A 22,780-nucleotide genomic window follows, 5' to 3' on the forward strand; every position below is an offset into this window, starting at 1 on the left:
TGTGAAATCCCATCTCTACTAAAAATACAAAAATTAGCCAGGCATGGCGGCAGGCGCCTGTGATCTCAGCTACTTGAGAGGCGGAGGCAAGATAATCGCTTGAACTCAGGAGGCAAAGGTTGCAGTGAGCCGAGATCGTGCCTCTGTACTCCAGTCTGGGCGACAGAGAGGACTCTCTCAAAAAAAATAAAAATAAATACAATAAATAAATAAAAATTAAAAAGGTTATAAAAAAGACATAAAAATACGGTTTTTGTTGGCCGGGCACGGTGACTCATGCCTGTAATCCCAGCACTTTGAGAGGCCGAAGTGGATGGATCACACCAGAGTCAGGAGTTTGAGACCAGCCTGGCCAAGATGGTGAAACCCCGTCTTTACTGAAAATACAACACTTAGCTGGGCATGGTGGCTCATGCCTATAATCTCAGCTACTGTGGAGGCTGGGGCAGAAGAATCACTTGAACCCAGGAGGTGGAAGTTGCGGGTTGCGGTGAGCCGAGATCATGCATTCCAGGCTGGGCAACAAGGGCAAAAAACTCTCTCTCTCTCTCTCTCTCTCTGTGTATATATATATATATATATATATATATATATATATATATATACACACATACATACACACACACACGTGTGTGTGTGTGTGTGTGTGTGGTTTTTGTTAAAGGAACAACAATTTTGCATGGCTTAAAGGTTATTTAAAAGTTGTTTTAAATCAATGAAATACAAAAATGATAGATAAAACTAAATGGGTACAGGAAGTTAGAAAAAAATGAAAAATATTGTAAAAGGTTATAAAACATTTATAGAAACTTATCTGTGCGGTTAAAGCTGAATGAGGTTGGATGGATTTGTTTATAAGGTTTTATTAAAATTAGGTTTATTATTAAAAATACATTAATACAAATGTAAAACTTGGTTTTCTCTTGTGAACAAGCTTTTCATAAAGTATTGATAAAAAATAGTGAAGGTTTTTATTTACCTCTTGAGTAAGCTGCAGTAAAAAAAGAGGAGAAAGGAAGACACATTCACCATGTCTTTATTAGGTCTGAAAACTGAGCCTCCTCTTTTTTTTTTTTTTTTTTTTTTTTTGAGACAGGCTCACTCTGTTGCCCAGGCTGGAGTGCAATGGTGCTATCTTGGCTCACTGCAACCTCTGCCTCCTGGGTTCAAGCAATTCTCCTGCCTCCGTTTCCTGAGTAGCTGGGATTACAGGTGCCTGCCACCATGCCCAGCTAATTTTTGTATTTTTAGTAGAGACGGGGTTTCTCCGTGCTGGTCAGGCTGGTCTCCAACTCCCAACTTCAGGCAATCCACCCGCCTCGGCCTCCCAAAGTGCTGGGATTACAGGCATGATCTACTGTGCCCGGCCAAGTCTCTTCTTAATCAAAGAGTAAATATTTTTGCTTTTTGAAATCTTTGAAAAAAATCACTTTGACTAAATGAATATTATTTTACTGTGATCCCATTTTGAAATCAAGTGTTTCAAGCCTTTGACATTTGACAAACTTCCTAAAATGAAACTTCAAATTCTAATTGAGTCTTTTTCACATTGAACTAACTTTTGGAGATTAGGGCTCCTGGAAATCCAAACAGGGACCCTGGAACTCCAAGAGAGGCATATTACACATATTTGGTATGTGAAAATCATACTAGACGCATTGTTACATAAGAGATGGTGTGGTGTTTAACTTTCTGTTTTGTTTGTTTTGTTTGGTTGGTTTTTTTGGAGACAGAGTCTTACTCCAGGCTGGAGTGCAGTGGCACAATCTTGGCTCACTGCAACCTTTGCCTCCCAGGTTCAAGCAATTTTTGTATTTTAGTAGAGATGGGGTTTCACCATGTTGGCCAGACTGGTCTCAAACTCCTGACCTCAGGTGATCCACCTGCCTCAGGCTCCCAAAGTGCTGGAAATACAGGTGTGAGCCACCGCGCCCAGCCAAGAGATGGCGTTTAACTTTCTTCAGGTTATTTTTATATGACTATGCTACTAATATGCATTCTATAATTGTGAAAGATACCGAAAAATTTGATGTGTCTTGACATAAACAGTAAATTGCTTTATTCTGATGCTCTCTTTTCCTAAAAGTTCTTTGTAAATGCCAAAGCATTGTATCTTCAAGTAACCTTATGGAGAAGATCACAACAAGCACTGCGAATACAAGTTTCTGATAATTTTGGAGACCATGCCATTGAACAAGACAAAAAAAAAAAATCCAGTAATATAATTTAAAACCTGATGAGTTCATAAAGATTGCTAACCCAACTTCAAGCAGAATAAAAGTTAAGTACATGGCACTGAAGTGACAGAGCACTGAAATAATTTTTGTGACTTCTTTTTGTTTGAAACACAGTAGGTTCTTTTCATGTTTTGATTTTTAGCATCAAGAAAACTTTTCTTTCTGAGCTATTTATAGCTTATAGCAATTGGGTAAAGTATACTATTGTGGGCAAACTAGACATTTATCTTTCATTCTACCTGATTTCTCCAAAATTCAGAAACTATTTGTATTTTCATTTTATGGCAATATACTTACTTGCATAAGTTCAATAGGATCTGTTTTCTTTTGTAACAGGACACACTGAAAGCACTGGTTATTTTACCAAGGCTTCGACTGGAATGATAGATTTTCAGATATGACCAGACTGGTTTGAAGGGCTGAAGTTGACTTTATAGCCAGTGGACTTGGCAAATGGCTGGCCTGGTTCCTTGTCAACAATAGTTCCCATACAAGGTTGCTGACTTTGCGGTAAGTAAAAGCATGTCACTTTCTGCAAGGCCCAGTAATCTCAAGATATTCTGAGATCTCGAGAAGAAAGAAATTCACCCAATTGATACAGGTATTACCAGCACAGTTAGGTGGTGAATCCTTAACTTGGCTTCCTAGCCACAAGAGGCGTTTAAAAGTCTAATCTGAGATTCCTTATCAAAAAGTTCCAGCAAAGCCAACTAAAATGAGTCATTATGGCCACTCTTCTTGCTGCATCTTATGCAAATAATCATGCCAAGTATAATAAGTGTAAAACTTATTTTACAAATAAACTGATTCTACTATGATTTATCTTTGGTAAAACTGGAGGAACCGGAGACAGAAAAATTATTTTTCAATACCCTACCTGTTATTCAGTTCTAGCACAGACTATTGTTTTTGTGATATTATTATTTGCCTACAATTTGGACTGAATCCTGAATTATCTCCTGGCTACAAGTCTCTAAAGAAGAAGCAGGATTTAATGTTCTGCCTGACATTTTTAGTTGTTCCCTAATGGAATTCAGGTTTGTTTGATCTGGCATATAAATTATCTTTCTGACTATAATCCAATCCTGTGTGCATTATGCTTTCACCGTTCAGATTATTAATGCTATATATCTCTTGTGGTTTTATTTCTTCTGAGAAAACTAAAACGGCATTCCAAAGACTAGAGATGATTCAACAAGCAACAGCAGCTAATAAATTACTGACGCGACTGAGGTTTCATTCTTGCCACTCTGTAATGCCATCCTAATTTGGCTTTTGGGTTCTCTTAAAATTCTTCACTAAAACATCTTTTCTTTCCTCCCTAACATGTGACAGGGCTATCTGAGAACGACCCTTCCCAGTGACAAGGGACCCCTTGACACTCAGCCTTTAATCATCAATGCTTTCAAGGAGAAATATTTTGTATCAAAAGGGGGAAATGAAGAAATAAATACAATTTTTATCTACAGAATGTGAGCCCCTTTTAATTATCAGGCCCAGGGAGGCACTGAAATGCAGCGGTGGTCATGTCCCACACCTCACTTGAGCTAAATAATTACCTCTTAAAGCCAATTGCTACTTGAGCTCTAACACTGAGTGAATTTTATGCCAAGTAGCTATAAAATGCCATACACTGGACACCATAACTCATTTGCCACAGTTCAGGAGTGTATAGTCAATCACCAATCAGCATTATTTCTGTAAACTAGTGAGAATCCTTGTCAAACAACTTTGTGTCAGCCACACCTTCTTCCTTTTTGCCCTAACAAACCTTCTTGTAACTACGGCTGAATGGAGCATTCCCCAAGGAAAACGAAGTGTGTACCAGGCTACAGTCCTCAACCTTGGCCCAAATAAACTATCTACATTAATTTTGAGTCAGTTTCTTTCTTTAGGTTGACAATGGTGAAAAACAGAAAGCCCCTTGCAATCCACAGATGGGACTGGATCACTGACTGGGCCTTCACTGCTGTGTTGACAGTTGTGGTATCTCCCCACCCCCTGAACTATCAGAAGCTGAGTCACAGTCTCCACATCTCCAGCTTTAAATTTAGGTGACCTTATTTCGCTAAAAACGAAAGTCTTTTTAGATCTTTCACTTGGTTTTTCTGGCCGTTTCATCTTTTACAAGGAAGAAGACACAAAGAGAACAACTACTAGAGGTCTAAAGGTGAGGAATGGTGGATTTTACTGTGAATTGGTGTCGTCAGGATCAAGGAGGACAAGGGTGAACATGGTCCCACCCAACTTATCTCAAAAATGTCAGGAACAAAAGCAACAAAACAACATTCATAGACATTCATAGAGTGAGCAAAAATTCAAATAAAACATTCTGATTCTCTTTTTTTTTTTTTTTTTTTTTTTTTGAGACAGAGTCTTGCTCTGTTGCCCAGGCTGGAGTGTGATGGCGTGATCTCAGCTCACTGCAACCTCTGCCTCCCGTGTTCAAGCGATTCTCCTGCTTCAATCTCTTGAGTAGCTCGGGTTACAGGCACCTGCCACCACGCCTGGCTAATTTTTGTATTTTTAATAGAGACAGGGTTTCACTGCATTGGCCAGGCTGGTCTTGAACTCCTGACCTCAGGTGACCTGCCCACCTCAGCCTCCCAAAGTGCTGGGATTACATTTGCGAGCCACTGCACCCAGTCACAAAATTCTAATTCTGTAATTTCAAATAATTCTGATAGGAAAGGAAGTCAGAAGAGTAGGAGGGAAGAGAAGAGGAGAGGAAGGGATAGTTGGAGAGAGGGAGGGGATAGAAAATGTCAGGGATCCAAAGGTCTTACATAGACATGCATGGAGTACAGATTTTCAAATGATATGCAGAAACATGGGGAAAAGCACAATCTCTTAAGTATAAGAGAATCACAAAACCATTACCGAAGCTTCAGCAGAGGTGAAAAAAAAATAATCTGAGGTTTGTGAAAAACTCTTAAAGACAGGAAGTCTCTGCCAGTTCAGCTGAGCTCCACTGGACCTTCTATTCTCATCTGGCTCTCATTCTCCTCTTCCCTTCCCAAACACCACAGGGCTACAGGGACATGCTGGCTCTGCACGCAGACACATCTGTGTCTAAGCCTGGGACACTAAGAAGGTTACTTTATTTCTCTGAGCTCTGGTATCCATATCAACAAACCTGGTGAAACACAATTTTAACACCAGAGGCTGCACCACAGGCCACTGAAGGGCAGGAAATCAGGTGTCCAGCCTTGGGCTACATGCACCTATCTGCACCATGGCACTGAGAAAGTCTGCATACAAACTTGAGTCCCCAGTCTTCACATCTCTTCTAGAAATATACAGATGGAGCACGCTTCCAAACTCAGCTAGTGGAATTAACACCTAACATTCACTGGAACAGTTTTGTCTTTTTTAGTCTCATTTATTAGTAAGGATAAAATACTAGATATTAGTAAAATATACTTGTGAAACAAATATAAATAGGGATAATGAGCATTTTCTTTTCTTGGTAATCAGAAGGCATTTATGGGTTTGATAATCTTATAATTAATTATAAAAATCTTCATTTTTATTCTGGGTACTATGACTTAACTACTCTAGAATATTGTGTCCAAAATATGACTTTAAGATGTGTTTCATAAACACCAACAAGATCAATAAAATTAACTTATCACATGGTATATTCCCAGATCATATCAGGAGTACCGAAGAACAACTAAAAATTACTAGCAAGCAGACAAGTTCAATGACTGATACTCTTCTCTGCCACAAGGCATAAGCTATAGTTCACTGATAGCAATATTGACTGTTTACACTTAATTATAACATCCATTCAGTCATTCATGAATCTCAACAAGATTTCCTGAGTTTCAGCCACAGGCAGAGGTCTGCGGATGCACCAGAACACCCGCAGGCAGAAGGGCTCATGGCCCTGGTCATTAGGAGCCTACAGGCTTCCTGTTCCCCAGTGAATAAAACACCATCACCCAAAATGACTCTTTTTGGGATCAAGTGTGGAAGCACAGCCCGTCATTCCACTGCATGCTAATAAGCTGTTTTACCTGAAGGAATTAGTATTCCTAAATAGAATTATTTAGAGAAGTTCCAGGACAGGTTGAATGCATATATCTTTAGAAACTATTTTTTTACATGATACAAAATCATATGTGTATTTAATCCATTACCTTACTATTGCTTCTTTTATTAACTTTGAAAAATCCCAGAAATTTTTTCTTCTCTTTATCTGTCTCATCATTGCCAAGTGATGATTTCCTAAAGGTTTCTGGAAAAAAAAAGCACTAAGTTATTTTTCAGAATCTGAAACAAGAGATTAAATACTTCACTTTAAAAATCTTTTTTTTTTTTTTTTGGAGATTAATTTAATAATCCAAAAATTACTTAGACTTTTTAATGCCACATTCATTTGCCACATATACTTATTCATTCAAAAGGCACATATTCTCAGCTTACCATGACACAGGCAAAACATTCCTGCCTTCATGGATATTACATGGAAATCAATTTATCTTTTTTTATTCAGATTAATTTAAATAACAGATTTTGTTTTTATTTATTTATTTATTTTTAAGTTTTTTTTTATTGTTTATTTTTATTATACTTTAAGTTCTAGGGTACATGTGCATAACGTGCAGGTTTGTTACATATGTATACTTGTGCCATGTTGGTGTGCTGCACCCATCAACTCGTCAGCACCCATCAATTCATCATTTATATCATGTATAACTCCCAATGCAATCCCTCCCCCCTCCCCCCTCCCCATGATAGGCCCCAGTGTGTGACGTTCCCCTTCCCGAGTCCAAGTGATCTCATTGCTCAGTTCCCACCTATGAGTGAGAACATGCGGTGTTTGGTTTTCTGTTCTTGTGATAGTTTGCTAAGAATGATGGTTTCCAGCTGCATCCATGTCCCTACAAAGGACGCAAACTCATCCTTTTTTATGGCTGCATAGTATTCCATGGTGTATATGTGCCACATTTTCTTAATCCAGTCTGTCACAGATGGACATTTGGGTTGATTCCAAGTCTTTGCTATTGTGAATAGTGCCGCAATAAACATACGTGTGCATGTGTCTTTGTAGTAGAATAATTTATAATCCTTTGGGTATATACCCAGTAGTGGGATGGCTGGGTCATATGGCACATCTACTTCTAGATCCTTGAGGAATTGCCATACTGTTTTCCATTATGGTTGAACTAGTTTACAATCCCACCAACAGTGTAAAAGTGTTCCTATTTCTCCACATCCTCTCCAACATCTGTTGTTTCCTGACTTTTTAATGATTGCCGTTCTAACTGGTGTGAGATGGTATCTCATTGTGGTTTTGATTTGCATTTCTCTGATGGCCAGTGATGATGAGCATTTTTTCATGTATCTGTTGGCTGTATGAATGTCTTCTTTTGAGAAATGTCTGTTCATATCCTTTGCCCACTTTTTGATGGGGTTGTTTGTTTTTTTCTTGTATGTTTGTTTGAGTTCTTTGTAGATTCTGAATATTAGCCCTTTGTCAGATGAGTAGATTGCAAACATTTTCTCCCATTCTGTAGGTTGCCTGTTCACTCTGGTGGTAGTTTCTTTTGCTGTGCAGAAGCTCTTTAGTTTAATTAGATCCCATTTGTCAATTTTGGCTTTTGCTGCCGTTGCTTTTGGTGTTTTAGACATGAAGTCCTTGCCCATGCCTATGTCCTGAATGGTATTACCTAGGTTTTCTTCTAGGGTTTTTATGGTATTAGGTCTAACATTTAAGTCTCTAATCCATCTTGAATTAATCTTCGTATAAGGAGTAAGGAAAGGATCCAGTTTCAGCTTTCTACTTATGGCTAGCCAATTTTCCCAGCACCATTTATTAAATAGGGAATCCTTTCCCCATTTCTTGTTTCTCTCAGGTTTGTCAAAGATCAGATGGCTGTAGATGTGTGGTATTATTTCTGAGGACTCTGTTCTGTTCCATTGGTCTATATCTCCGTTTTGGTACCAGTACCATGCTGTTTTGGTTACTGTAGCCTTGTAGTATAGTTTGAAGTCAGGTAGCGTGACGCCTCCAGCTTTGTCCTTTTGACTTAGGATTGTCTTGGCAATGTGGGCTCTTTTTTGGTTCCATATGAACTTTAAAGCAGGTTTTTCCAATTCTGTGAAGAAACTCATTGGTAGCTTGATGGGGATGGCATTGAATCTATAAATTACCTTGGACAGTATGGCCATTTTCACGATATTGATTCTTCCTATCCATGAGCATGGTATGTTCTTCCATTTGTTAGTGTCCTCTTTTATTTCACTGAGCAGTGGTTTGTAGTTCTCCTTGAAGAGGTCCTTTACATCCCTTGTAAGTTGGATTCCTAGGTATTTTATTCTCTTTGAAGCAATTGTGAATGGAAGTTCATTCATGATTTGGCTCTCTGTTTGTCTGTTACTGGTGTATAAGAATGCTTGTGATTTTTGCACATTAATTTTGTATCCTGAGACTTTGCTGAAGTTGCTTATCAGCTTAAGGAGATTTTGGGCTGAGACAATGGGGTTTTCTAAATATACAGTCATGTCATCTGCAAACAGGGACAATTTGACTTCTTCTTTTCCTAACTGAATACCCTTGATTTCTTTCTCTTGCCTGATTGCCCTAGCCAGAACTTCCAACACTATGTTGAATAGGAGTGGTGAGAGAGGGCAACCCTGTCTTGTGCCAGTTTTCAAAGGGAATTTTTCCAGTTTTTGCCCATTCAGTATGATATTAGCTGTGGGTTTGTCATAAATAGCTCTTATTATTTTGAGGTACGTTCCATCAATACCGAATTTATTGAGCGTTTTTAGCATGAAGGGCTGTTGAATTTTGTCAAAAGCCTTTTCTGCATCTATTGAGATAATCATGTGGTTCTTGTCTTTGGTTCGGTTTATATGCTGGATTACGTTTATTGATTTGTGAATGTTGAACCAGCCTTGCATCCCAGGGATGAAGCCCACTTGATCATGGGGGATAAGCTTTTTGATGTGCTGCTGAATCCGGTTTGCCAGTATTTTATTGAGGATTTTTGCATCGATGTTCATCAGGGATATTGGTCTAAAATTCTCTTTTTTTGTTGTGTCTCTGCCAGGCTTTGGTATCAGGATGATGTTGGCCTCATAAAATGAGTTAGGGAGGATTCCCTCTTTTTCTATTGATTGGAATAGTTTCAGAAGGAATGGTACCAGCTCCTCCTTGTACCTCTGGTAGAATTCAGCTGTGAATCCATCTGGTCCTGCACTTTTTTTAGTGGGTAGGCTATTAATTATTGCCTCAATTTCAGAGCCTGCTATTGGTCTATTCAGGGATTCAACTTCTTCCTGGTTTAGTCTTGGAAGAGTGTAAGTGTCCAGGAAATTATCCATTTCTTCTAGATTTTCTAGTTGATTTGCGTAGAGGTATTTATAGTATTCTCTGATGGTAGTTTGTATTTCTGTGGGGTCGGTGGTGATATCCCCTTTATCATTTTTTATTGCATCTATTTGATTCCTCTCTCTTTTCTTCTTTATTAGTCTTGCTAGCGGTCTGTCAATTTTCTTCATCTTTTCAAAAAACCAACTCCTGGATTCATTGATTTTTTGGAGGGTTTTTTGTGTCTCTATCTCCTTCAGTTCTGCTCTGATCTTAGTTATTTCTTGCCTTCTGCTAGCTTTTGAATGTGTTTGCTCTTGCCTCTCTAGTTCTTTTAATTGTGATGTTAAAGTGTCAATTTTAGATCTTTCCTGCTTTCTCTTGTGGGCATTTAGTGCTATCAATTTCCCTCTACACACTGCTTTAAATGTGTCCCAGAGATTCTGGTATGTTGTATCTTTGTTCTCACTGGTTTCAAAGAACGTCTTTATTTCTGCTTTCATTTCATTATGTACCCAGTAGTCATTCAGGATCAGGTTGTTTAGTTTCCATGTAGTTGAGCGGTTTTGATTGAGTTTCTTAGTCCTGAGTTCTAGTTTGATTGCACTGTGGTCTGAGAGACAGTTTGTTATAATTTCTGTTCTTGTACATTTGCTGAGGAGTGCTTTACTTCCAATTATGTGGTCAATTTTGGAATAAGTGCGACGTGGTGCTGAGAAGAATGTATATTCTGTTGATTTGGGGTGGAGAGTTCTATAGATGTCTATTAGGTCCGCTTGGTGCAGAGATGAGTTCAATTCCTGGATATCCTTGTTAACTTTCTGTCTCGTTGATCTGTCTAATGTTGACAGTGGAGTGTTGAAGTCTCCCATTATTATTGTATGGGAGTCTAAGTCTCTTTGTAAGTCTCTAAGGACTTGCTTTATGAATCTGGGTGCTCCTGTATTGGGTGCATATATATTTAGGATAGTTAGCTCTTCCTGTTGAATTGATCCCTTTACCATTATGTAATGGCCTTCTTTGTCTCTTTTGATCTTTGATGGTTTAAAGTCTGTTTTATCAGAGACAAGGATTGCAACCCCTGCTTTTTTTTGTTCTCCATTTGCTTGGTAGATCTTCCTCCATCCCTTTATTTTGAGCCTATGTATGTCTCTGCATGTGAGATGGGTCTCCTGAATACAGCAGACTGATGGGTCTTGACTCTTTATCCAGTTTGCCAGTCTGTGTCTTTTAATTGGAGCATTCAGTCCATTAACATTTAAGGTTAATATTGTTATGTGTGAACTTGATCCTGCCATTATGATATTAACTGGTTATTTTGCTCGTTAGTTGATGCAGTTTCTTCCTAGCCTCGATGGTCTTTACATTTTGGCATGTTTTTGCAATGGCTGGTACTGGTTGTTCCTTTCCATGTTTAGGGCTTCCTTCAGGGTCTCTTGTAAGGCAGGCCTGGTGGTGACAAAATCTCTAAGCATTTGCTTATCTGTAAAGGATTTTATTTCTCCTTCACTTATGAAACTTAGTTTGGCTGGATATGAAATTCTGGGTTGAAAATTCTTTTCTTGAAGAACGTTGAATATTGGCCCCCACTCTCTTCTGGCTTGTAGAGTTTCTGCCGAGAGATCTGCTGTTAGTCTGATGGGCTTCCCTTTGTGGGTAACCCGACCTTTCTCTCTGGCTGCCCTTAAGATTTTTTTCCTTCATTTCAACTTTGGTGAATCTGGCAATTATGTGTCTTGGAGTTGCTCTTCTCGAGGAGTATCTTTGTGGCATTCTCTGTATTTCCTGAATTTGAATGTTGGCCTGCCCTACTAGGTTGGGGAAGTTCTACTGGATGATAACCTGAAGAGTTTTTTCCAACTTGGTTCCATTTTCCCCCTCACTTTCAGGCACCCCAATCAGATGTAGATTTGGTCTTTTTACATAATCCCATACTTCTTGCAGGCTTTGTTCATTTCTTTTTCTTCTTTTTTCTTTTGGTTTCTCTTCTCGCTTCATTTCCTTCATTTGATCCTCAATCGCTGATACTCTTTCTTCCAGTTGATCGAGTCGGTTACTGAAGCTTGTGCATTTGTCACGTATTTCTCGTGTCATGGTTTTTATCTCTGTCATTTCGTTTATGACCTTCTCTGCATTAATTAGTCTAGCTGTCAATTCTTCCACTCTTTTTTCAAGATTTTTAGTTTCTTTGCGCTGGGTACGTAATTCCTCCTTTAGCTCTGAGAAGTTTGATGGACTGAAGCCTTCTTCTCTCATCTCGTCAAAGTCATTCTCTGACCAGCTTTGATCCGTTGCTGGCGATGAGCTGCGCTCCTTTGCAGGGGGAAATGCGCTCTTATTTTTTGAATTTCCAGCTTTTCTGCCCTGCTCTTCCCCCATCTTTGTGGTTTTATCTGTCTCTGGTCTTTGATGATGGTGACATACTGATGGGGTTTTGGTATAGGTGTCCTTCCTGTTTGATAGTTTTCCTTCTGACAGTCAGAAGGACTGTCTGTTGGTCTGTTGGAGATTGCTTGAGGTCCACTCCAGACCCTGTTTGCCTGGGTATCAGCAGCAGAGGTTGCAGAACATAGAATATTGCTGAACAGCAAGTGTACCTGTCTGATTCTTACTTTGGAAGCTTCCTGTCAGGGGTGTACTCCACCCTGTGAGGTGTGGGGTGTCAGACTGCCCCTAGTGGGGGATTTCTCCCAGTTCGGCTACTCAGGGGTCAGGGACCCACTTGAGCAGGCAGTCTGTCCCTTCTCAGATCTCAACCTCCGTGTTGGGAGATCCACTGCTCTCTTCAAAGCTGTCAGACAGAGTCGTTTGCGTCTGCAGAGGTTCTGCTGCCTTTTTGTTGTTGTTGTTGTTTTTAGCTGTGCCCTGTCCCCAGAGGTGGAGTCTACAGAGACAGGCAGGTTTCCTTGAGCTGCTGTGAGCTCCGCCCAGTTGGAGCTTCCCAGCGGCTTTGTTTACCTACTTAAGCCTCAGCAATGGCGGGCGCCCCTCCCCCAGCCTCGCTGCTGCCTTGTGGTTAGATGGCAGACTGCTGTGTTAGCAATGAGGGAGGCTCCGTGTGTGTGGGACCCTCCCGGCCAGGTGTGGGATATATTCTCCTGGTGTGCCCGTTTGCTTAAAGCGCAATATTGGGGTGGGAGTTAGCCGATTTTCCAGGTGTTGTGTGTCTCAGTTCCCCTGGCTAGGAAAAGGGATTCCCTTCACCCTTGCGCTTCCCAGGTGAGGCGATGCCTCGCCCTGCTTCAGCGCTCGCTGGTCGGGCTGCAGCAGCTGACCAGCACCGATTGTCCGGCACTCCCTAGTGAGATGACCCCAGTACCTCAGTTGAAAATGCAGAAATCACCGGTCTTCTGTGTTGCTCGTGCTGGGAGTTGGAGACTGGAGCTGTTCCTATTCGGCCATCTTGCTCCACCCCCGAAAAATCTTAATAAATGAATCCTCTACTCTTAAACTTTAAGTTCTTGTAAGAGAGGGAAAACCATCAACTATTTCTTTCAAAGCTGTCCTCAAGGCCTCAGGCCCATTTGGGAAATCACTACAGGTTCTTACACAGTCTTTTAGGGATGATGGAGGCATTTTCTCTGGGTGTGGTTGTGCCCTTTTGGAGAATGACAAAATTAATAAAGTTCTAGGGCAGAGCTGTCCAAAAGAAAGCTCAACCAGACCACATATGTAATTTTACATTTTCTAGTAGCTACATTAAAAAGAACCAAGTAAAATTAATTGTAATAATTTCATTTAATCCAATATATCTAAAATATTGTCATTCTATCATTCAGTCAATATAAAAAGTATTGATGAGATATTTTACATTGGTTTTGGTGCTAAGTCTTCAAAATCCAGCAGGCCTTTAGGCTTACAGCACATCGCAGTATGGACTGGGCACATGCAAGAGCCACATGAGGCTGTGGCTGCCACATGAGCACAGCTCTAAGACTGTGACATCAGTGCAATACACCTGCTTTAAGAATTATGAGTGAGGTACAAACTGTAACTAAATCAGCAGCCTTCCTGCTCATTTCCAGAAAATGGATTAACAGTATGGGCTCCCCAGGTGGTATTTGAAACAACCTCAACAAATCTCCCAGGAACCACATTTCCAGATTTTCCTTCTACTGCATCCAGAATGTTTTCCTTTCAAATTACATTCTCTAGGGGGGCAAGTGTTCTCTTCTTCCTTTTTTCTGAAGCTCAAAATCCTCAGCCCCTCTTGAATTTTTCTTCATCAGGATTCTAGAGCCAAGTTGGACACTTTCAAATTCCAGACAATCACACTGAAGGCCAGATGTGTCTGCCAGCTGACAAGAGAGCCACGGGTCGTGGTTCCCAAAGCGAGACGGAACCTGCAGCATCAGCATCACTGGGAACTTGTGAGAGGTAAGAATCCGTGGGCCCACTCCAGACCCCCAGAATAAGAAACCCTGGGTGCAGTGCCCAGCACTACACAGTCAAACTAGCCCCTAAGGAGGCTTAAGCTGAGGGTCTGGAGAACATGCTTGGGGAGTGGTGTCAAGAGATTAAGAGCGCCCATGTGTGAGGCACATTTGGGAAAACCACTTAGCTTCTCCAAGTCTCAGCAGCTTCATGTGCAGGTTGAGGGTGAGTGCAGTAAGCGCACATGATGGCACTCACCCAGCTCAGCACACTGCTCACTAGTATCATACATTTATTTGTTCAGGAAAAGCCTTTGTCATTACTTCATTCCATTCTTCCCTGCCAGGGCATATAGATATGACAAGAGGAAGAAAGTGGAGGTGTTCCTGGAGGATAGAAAAATTATTTTTCCCATATCACTGTCAACTGCTCTAGACAAGAGCAAGAGCTCTAGACCATTGGTGACAGAATCATGGACTGGGATTTTACAAATTCTGCCATAAGACTATTAATGCAAATAAGGTAACCCTCAATTAACTTCTTGATCTGCTAATATATGATTTCATATTTGAGTCAGAGAACACACACAGCAGTCAGTACATTAATAACACAGGCATGAACACTGATAGTGTCCACACAGCAAAGCAAAAACCCAGCACACACGCTCCTGAAATCACTCTGTAGGAGCAGAGGTACATGTCCTAGCTACCAGGGCAGGGCCAGGACACTCAGTTACATGCAGGAGGCTCCAGCGGAGGCATCAAGCAGGCTCCACATCGCACAGTACCCAAACCAGAGGCCCTGCTGCAACATGGTGCAGCAGCACCAATGCATGTGTGCAAACGTGCTGCAAAGTTAGTTGCACCAAGCCCTCTATTAGCTACAGAGCTATAAAGAGGAAAACAGCACACAGTTAAGACTACATCTCAACTATTATATGCTTTATTTTGTATGTTTATAACCAAGGATGTTTCTAGAATTGAGTGGTATGTGACATGGACCAATGGATGCTCGCGAACTGATGATGGGGTTATATTGTCAGTTCACGGTGGCTTTATCCAGACGTGACCCCATCGTAAGTCCAGGAGCATACTGAATGCATAGCACTTTCACACCATGGTAAAGTTGAAAAATCGTAAGTTGAGAAACTGTCAATGTTAAAACAGATGGCATCATAGTATCCTACTGATAATCGAGAAGTAGAACATGTTCCTGGTACACAAGCTGTATTACACTGACCACAGAAAGGACAGACTGCATCAGAAAACTGCAATGAAATCTAGCCTGTTGTTTCTCTTCTTGAATGACACAGTGGCTGATCATCACCCCTAAGGACTGAGGTCGGCTCCCTGATGAAGGCTCCAGGACAGCCCCAGCACCAGAACTGCCCCTCAACAGTAGTGACACTTTTCTCATGCAGCTACAGCCCGCGGCTGTGTAGAGGCACCAGGGCCCTGAGACTCACAATGCTGAGCTGGGCCTAACGCAGATGGTCTATTTTTAGAGGTGAGGCTTTGGTCTCAGTCACTAACTGATAGGGGCCTCCTACGAGGCCTCTGAGGCTTGGCAGACACTGAAGAAGAATTGGTTTGGGAGAAAAGTAGAATTCGGTGTTGCCATCAGCCAAAATGTCCAGAGGCTGCCTGGCTATAAAGCGGAGTAACCATGAACAACTGATGCGTAGCCAGCCCTCGAACATACGCAAGTGAGCTCTAGAACCCACAGTGCCTATGGTATGATAAGCTGAGGGTGGCATTTATTTTGTTTGAATTTACTCTAATTTACAAGTAATTAAATATTAAGAAAAATCTGGAAACTCACACTTAATCTGCAAGAAAGTTTTACTTTCTGGAGCATTACAATGATTTGAAAAATGTTAAAGATGAATTACAGAGGGGCAGAGAAGGATGAAGGATGAAGGACCCTTAAAGACCAATGAGTCCAAACCACTCACTTGTCTACAGGAGGAGACTCAGTGACCAGGACAAGGCCAGCAAGCAGTAAATGGAAGGAGGGGACCAGGTCAACATCTGCAAATGTACAATGGGCATTCTATATATGCATATGCATATGTGTATATGATTAAGTATATATATACACACATACACACATATGTATCTCTGTATCTGTCTATATATACATATAAACATCTCTTTCTGTAGAGAAATATCTCTTTCTGTACAGAAATATCTCTATGAGAGAAACTTTTAAATAGATGTCGGAATAAATGCAAAATCTGGACTAATCATTTGCATACTTGTCTATAACAGAAAAGGTTAAATTTTAAAATCCATACTGTCCCAAATTCTGTAGCATGCAGGATGGCCTTCAGGGGCAGGTAAGCACGGGCAGGCACAGGTGAAAAGGAAAGGGTGCCTTTCCCGTGTGCACCACTTCTGCTCTGTCTTGAATTACTGGGCAACAGAATTTGTTTTCTGTGACTGCCTCCCTCATTTCTCACCAATTAGATGAGAAATTCTCATAAGAAGCGTTTTCTCATCATGGCAAATTCTCTTGGCAAATTCTCATAAGAAGCATTCTTCTTTAAACCAACCAGGTAATCAAGAAACCAAACCAAAATCTCATGTCGGCCGGGCATGCACCTTCAGAAGGGCCCCAAGCCAAACTTCCATTCCTTGGAGTCTGGCACAAAAACATCACCTCCGTGCAGCTCTGACCCCAGAGCCATGCAAAGTGCAGCCTCACAGGGGGATCGGGAAGCCCCAGGTTCACTGTACCTTGACAGCTCAGGGAAGGCTCGGACTGAGTTTTGGTCAGACGAACTGGAAAAGGCAGGTAATGAGAGAGTGAAGTCCAGTTTCAAGATGTGTGGGAGCCCCTGACCCAGGCCTTGGCTCTCACAAGGCTCATAGGGGGCTGTCCTGCTGCAGCAGTGAGAAGGCCTCCTGCTGGGTCAGCTTGCCTCTCTGGGCTAGCCCTCTCGGGGCTGCAGCTGCACAACCTGCTAAGTGCCTCTGTGGACGCAGGTGGCAGCAGAGCCCTTGGCTTTTTCAAGATGTCCCCACCAGGGATTCCAGGGGAGGGTGGGCCTCTGCCTAGCAATGCCTTGCCCTCCTGCCAGCTGCCCTTCTGTTCTCCAGCAGTGGTAGGGCTCAGGAGTGGAAGCCTTTCCCCTCCAAGTGAATACCAAGAGGAGTGAAAGCAAGGGCTCCTCCAGCAGCACCCAGCAGGCCTGCCCAGGACAGTTGTAGGGGAGAAAGGGAGCCTCAGGGATGGTCTCTAGACAAGTGTCTTTTCAAATATTTGACAGTGAGCTGGAGGCAGGCACTTGGCAGGGATGGTAATCAAATGTCACAGCTGGTATGGCATAGGCATGGTCCAGATGAGAGGGGTGCTGGCCACAGGGCTGGAGCACAGTCCTAACGGTGGGGAAGCTCGTGGTGCCTTGGGGGTGGGGTGGAAAGGGCCAAAATGTCCAAGACAGTAGAGAGGGGGACTTGGGGGTTTGGAAGCAGCTAGTTCCCACCAAGGGCAGAAGTGCTTCAAAATCTGAACGGCCAAGCTGACCGCACCAGTATGTTCTGCTCTGCCCCGTATGAGGATCAGAAGAAATGCTCTGGGCCCCTGATCACATGAATACTTCAGTTCCTGCATTTCCAATGACCATGGGCTAGACTGGATCCTCTCCTTCACAGACAGGCAGGTTTTATATGACTTCTCTCAAGTGCCAGGTTCAACATCTACCTTTCAAGACACATTCAAGTGGTGGCATGTAACAGAAACACTTGTAAGCCTTTTTATTACAGACACCTGAATGTGGAACAGTTTTCCTTTCATTTTTCTTTTTATCTTAACAAATGGAAGCTGTTTCCGAAGAGTCATGTAAAGCAAATTTCAATAGCGCTGATACACTCAGTGCCACCTGGCCTGTGCAGCGATGCTGAGAGTATTTCTGTCTGTGTTTTAAAAAGACACTGGATAAAACACAAGAAGCATTATTCTCAAATGTCAAAGTACTTTTTTTAAAGGAATAAATAGTCCATGTATCTTATACTCAATTGAGCCAAAATCCTCTCTTGAATGTCAAATCAGATCTAGATGCCAGATACCCAGGAAGACAAGGGCTGACTTGGGGGGGAAAGGACAGACTGGACAGAGATTCCACTATGATCATGGATTTCACAATAAACTTGGTATTAAGAAAAAATATGGCCAGGCGCAATGGCTCACGCCTGTAATCCCAGCACTTTGGGAGGCCAAGGTGGGCGGAGCACCTGAGGTCAGGAGTTCGAGACTAGCCTGGCCAACGTGGTGAAACCCCGTCTCTACTAAGAATACAAAAATTAGCCAAGCACGGTGGCGGGTGCCTGTAATCTCAGCTACTCAGGAGGCTGAGGCAGGAGAATCACTTGAACCTGGGAGATGGAGGTTGCAGTGAGCCAATATCACACCATTGCACTCCAGCCTGGGGTATAAGAGTGAAACTCCATCTCAAAAAAAAAAAGAAAAGAAAAAGAAAAGAAAAAATACATTTTTGTTGGAAAAAATTAGAAAACAAGCCATAGAAAAACAGGAAAAACTTGAATATGTATATATTTTTAAAACTCAACATATTCAATATTTGTGGAATAATGAAACAGAGACAAGAGACATCAAAAGAGGCTCATTAGAAGAGAAACTTTTACAAAGTCCATTTTGATCATTCTAAGGTCAAGGAATATAACATTTCCTGTGGTCTGACAGTAGTTAAAATATGCAGTTAGCACTCTATATCAATCAGAAACATTTGCTTACACAACATATCAGTTTCTGCACCAGCAAGCCTCTGGGCTGCCACTCTCACCAGTGGCTCTAACAGTGGCCTCATACTAAGAGCCAGATTCATACGATGAGCAGGATGACACTGGCAACACAGTAAGGAGGCCTAAGGTGTCCCTAAAGTTATCTTCAGGAATGGATCTCATGCACTGTAACTGTTCAGTTTTAGAGAACAGCTAAATGCATTTCTGCCACTGGTTTTAGATGTGAGTAATGTTTGAAACCTGGGAACAGCAGCTAATGGCAACTGAAAAAGAAAATCAAGATAATTTTTTTTTTAAGAGACAGGGTCTCACTCTGTCACGTAGGCTGAGGGCAACAGTGTGATCATAGCTCAGTGCAGCTTCAACCGCCTCGGTTCAAGCGATCCTCCAGCCTCAGCCTCTCAAGTAGATGGTACTACAGGAATGGTGAAGCACCACCGCGTCTGGCTAAGTTTAAAATTTTTTGTAGAGATAGGGTCTCACTATTTTGTCCAGGTTGGTCTTGAACTCCTGAGCTCCAGTCATCCTCCTGCCTCGGCCTCTCAAAGTGCCAGGATTACAAGTGTGAGCCACCAACCCACAATAAAGTATTATAGATGGTTTGGAGTAGTTACTTCAGAGCATAAGCTCTAACCTCGCCTCACCTTTTCCCCTTTTACTTATGTCATGGAAGTTTGCAAGGAGACAAAGGATAAAGGATATGTTCAGGGCTGGGAGAAAGGAGGCACAGTTCAATCCAGAGGAAGGAAAACAGGCCAAATTTCTTTTTTGCCTACTTCAACTTGACTTGCCTGTAACTTCATGTACCCATCTCTCCCTGGCACTACCGAGAGTGCTCAGGAGAGCCAACAGGGGACATGTGCAAGCCGCGCATCTGTGTGATTACGGGGATATGTATAAGGCGCAGCGGGGCCTCACCTCTTCTGTTGTCCCACGCGTAGAGCTCCTTTATCCCAAGCTCGTTCAGGGACTTGGACAGCTCCAGCTCCTCTCCGGCAATGTTGTCCCTGAGGAGAACCACATGCTCTGGGCTGACCTCACACTTTGCACAAATGACTGGGAGAATATTCTGGAGAGGAACCTCAGGGCTCACACGCACAACAGCTTTTTGTGTCCGCAGGTAATTCACCACCAAACGCACAGATTTCTGGAAGAACACACAGGCAAAAAGAATTTGGTAAGACATCCTCCCACAAAGCTTCAACTCCTGTGTCAGTCTGACAGTTGGGTGTGACAGGATTGTGTGTAGCCCGAATCTTTCTTCCACAAATTGAGTGAGTCATGGGGGAAAATGGCATAATGAATATTGAAAAACAAATGTCTAGAATAATAAATTTGGTTTAGAATCTCTTACTAGTGAACAAGCTGCTAACAACACAGTGAAATAAATATCAGGGAGGACTCTACATTTAAAATCCAACACATATACTTTACTGTCTTCCAAGGGTTCTGGCCAGATGTGAACACATGGCACTTATATGCATTTTCTAAAGGAAATAGTTTGGAAGTAGTATGAATAATTTAAAGAAAAACCCCCCAAAAACATGACGTCAAAGTTTTAAGGAGTCAAATATAGTCACATAAATATAGGAACACCTATATATGTACATAGATGTATATATAAATATATATATAGTGTACATACATACTATATACACATATATGAAACATATACAGTGTGTACACAGACTTACATGTATTTATGTATACACACTACACATATGTATGTAAGCTAGAAATATATTTTATTTAAAAAAATACCAGGCATATAATAGGAAGAAAAACACTCAATTGACGAATACTAATTCTAAATGACTGCAGATAAAGTGGTAGTCATTTTTCTTCCACTTTTACTGATCATTTTTCTTGCGCTTTTACTGATCATCCTAATTGTGCTAAGACACTGCAGAGCTGGACACAGTAAATGTAGATTGAACAAAGGAGCAGCAAAGGAAGGCCTCACGCTCTCTTCCAGCCTGCGTACCAGGACCCAGTGGCTGGGATAACGACGAATTTTGGGAGAAAATATGGAACCTACTGCTCCTTTACTGGTCCTCTCCTGCCCTAACAAGTGGAATCATGCATACACCTGGGCTTACCTGCCCTGAGAAGCAGGAAGTCAAGGGAAGACGCAGGGTATATACAGAGATGCTCTGCCTCAAACACTGTTTACTTGAGGAATAAGGGGAAATCTCTGGTCAGAGTGTTCGAGAGCAACAATGAGAATGCACTAACCAATCAATCCTAGAAATTAATAGGAAATTAATGTTGGCTGCACTGCCATTTTTAAAAGCAGGAAAATTTAGAAATTTGCTAAGAATCTGAAAGTAACATTGCTTTTAATTTGAGCTAAAAGATTAGTATCAAAGACTTATTTAAAAGTACAATAAGGCTGGGTATGGTGGCTCAGGCCTGTAATCCCAGCACTTTGAGATGCTGAGGCAGGTGGCTCACCTGAGGTCAGGAGTTCAAGACCAGACTGGCCAACATGGTGAAACCCTGTCTCTACTAAATACACAAATTAGCCAGGCATGGTGGCATGCAACTGTAGTTCCAGTTACTCTGGAGACTGAGGCAGGAGAACTGCTTGAACCTGGGAGGTACAGGTAGCAATGAGCCAAGATCACACCACTGCACTCCAGCCTGGGCAACAAGAGTGAAGGTCTATCTCAAAACAACAACAAAAACAATAAAAGTATATAATAAGCTACCAGAATTAATTTTAATTAATAAAAGCCTGGAATACAGCTATGTATATAAGTCATTTTCCAAATGCAATGAATAAATATTTCTGACATCATTTTTTCAAAAAAAAAAAAATTTCCCTTTTTATTCTCTTCCTCTGGGAAGATGTTTAAATCCTCTATAGATGCCAACTGCTTCCTGAGTCAGGAAGAATTCTAGAACTACACTGTCCAATCAGGTAGCCATTAGCTAGTGGTAATTTAAATTTAAAATTAAAATTAAATTAAAAATTCAGTTTCTCAATCACACCAGCCACATTTCAAGTGTTCAAAAGCTGTATGTGTCAATTAAAATGAAAAAAGAAAAATCTACATGAACAACAATAACAATAATAAACATACCAAATTTTTTAAAAAGCTGCATGTGGCCAGTGACTATCATATTAGAAAGTACAGAATTAGAGACTATGTCCCTCTTTGAATGAAGGTCTAATGGATAGCTCACTGTAGATCAATTCCTCTTCTATAATATATAAAGGAGCAATGTTACAACAATGAACATTATTCAATTCTGTATATTTTGTCTCCTAAAACAAACTCTGTTCAGTGCCTAGCTTTGTCTGGCATGAAAGTAGCAGCCTCAGCCACAAATCTCTCAGCCACATTGTATTTAGATAAGAAGAGCCACACTGGCCCCTACTCAGGACCTGCCACACATTCAGACACAAGTATCTCCATGTAGGTACCTACTAACCTCAGGCACCTTAGGGGGACCAGGCTTAACCTTCTCTTCAGGAACTTTTTCTTTCACAAACACAGTATGCACATTCAGGGTCCCAATCAAAGTATTTGGCTTAAAACTCAAAGGCTGTTGGGTTTCTGAAGACCGAATTTCAAGGGCGTGGTGGGATGGATTCAGGTGGTTCTGAAGGCAAAGTTCAACCAGTAGGTCCATCATTGCATGGCTGAAAAAAGGAAAACAAATCATGATTATTAGGAATGACTGTCCTCTCTCTTTTGCCTGGCTAAATAAGGGTAGAACAAATGAACAAGTGGATGAATGAGCAAATTAGATGTGCTTATGAAAAAAGACAACAGCAGCTCATTAATTCCTTCTGCATGGTTGTAGAGCAATATGTTAACATTTTCAGCACTAACAAACAACACTATTGAAAGAGAAAAATCATAATTAATAGCTTGGAAAATCGTTATATTTTTAGTTAAATCCAAGGGTATGTTGAGTTGAATCATCTAAGGTCTGTTAGCACAAATATTTTCATGCATACAAGAAACTAAATTTTCAGTTATTCATAAATATAATGTATCTTTTTGATTTAACTTTTAAGTTCGGGGTATATATGCAGGTTTGTTACATAGTTAAACTTGGGTTTGTTGTAT

General features: G+C 41.3%; 1 protein-coding gene across 5 annotated transcripts in view; it reads right to left on the minus strand.

The window, feature by feature from the left end:
- COBL (cordon-bleu WH2 repeat protein) overlaps positions 1-22,780 on the minus strand; it is a 310,164-nt gene that overhangs the window by 163,969 nt on the left and 123,415 nt on the right. For 3 of the 5 annotated variants that reach the window (XM_010357527.2, XM_010357523.2, XM_010357528.2), the window contains exons 3-5: positions 22,137-22,347; positions 19,617-19,845; positions 6,383-6,480 (exon numbers count right to left, since the gene is read on the minus strand). In XM_010357527.2, the coding sequence (XP_010355829.2) occupies positions 6,383-6,480; positions 19,617-19,845; positions 22,137-22,347 (538 nt within the window). Of the gene's footprint in view, positions 1-6,382; positions 6,481-16,673; positions 16,719-19,616; positions 19,846-22,136; positions 22,348-22,780 lie in introns of all 5 variants that reach the window. The other 2 variants (XM_010357526.2, XM_010357522.2) reach the window with 1 other exon arrangement.

The sequence above is a fragment of the Rhinopithecus roxellana genome, chromosome 6 (genome assembly GCF_007565055.1).
Source record: "Rhinopithecus roxellana isolate Shanxi Qingling chromosome 6, ASM756505v1, whole genome shotgun sequence".
NCBI classification, from domain to species: domain Eukaryota; kingdom Metazoa; phylum Chordata; class Mammalia; order Primates; family Cercopithecidae; genus Rhinopithecus; species Rhinopithecus roxellana.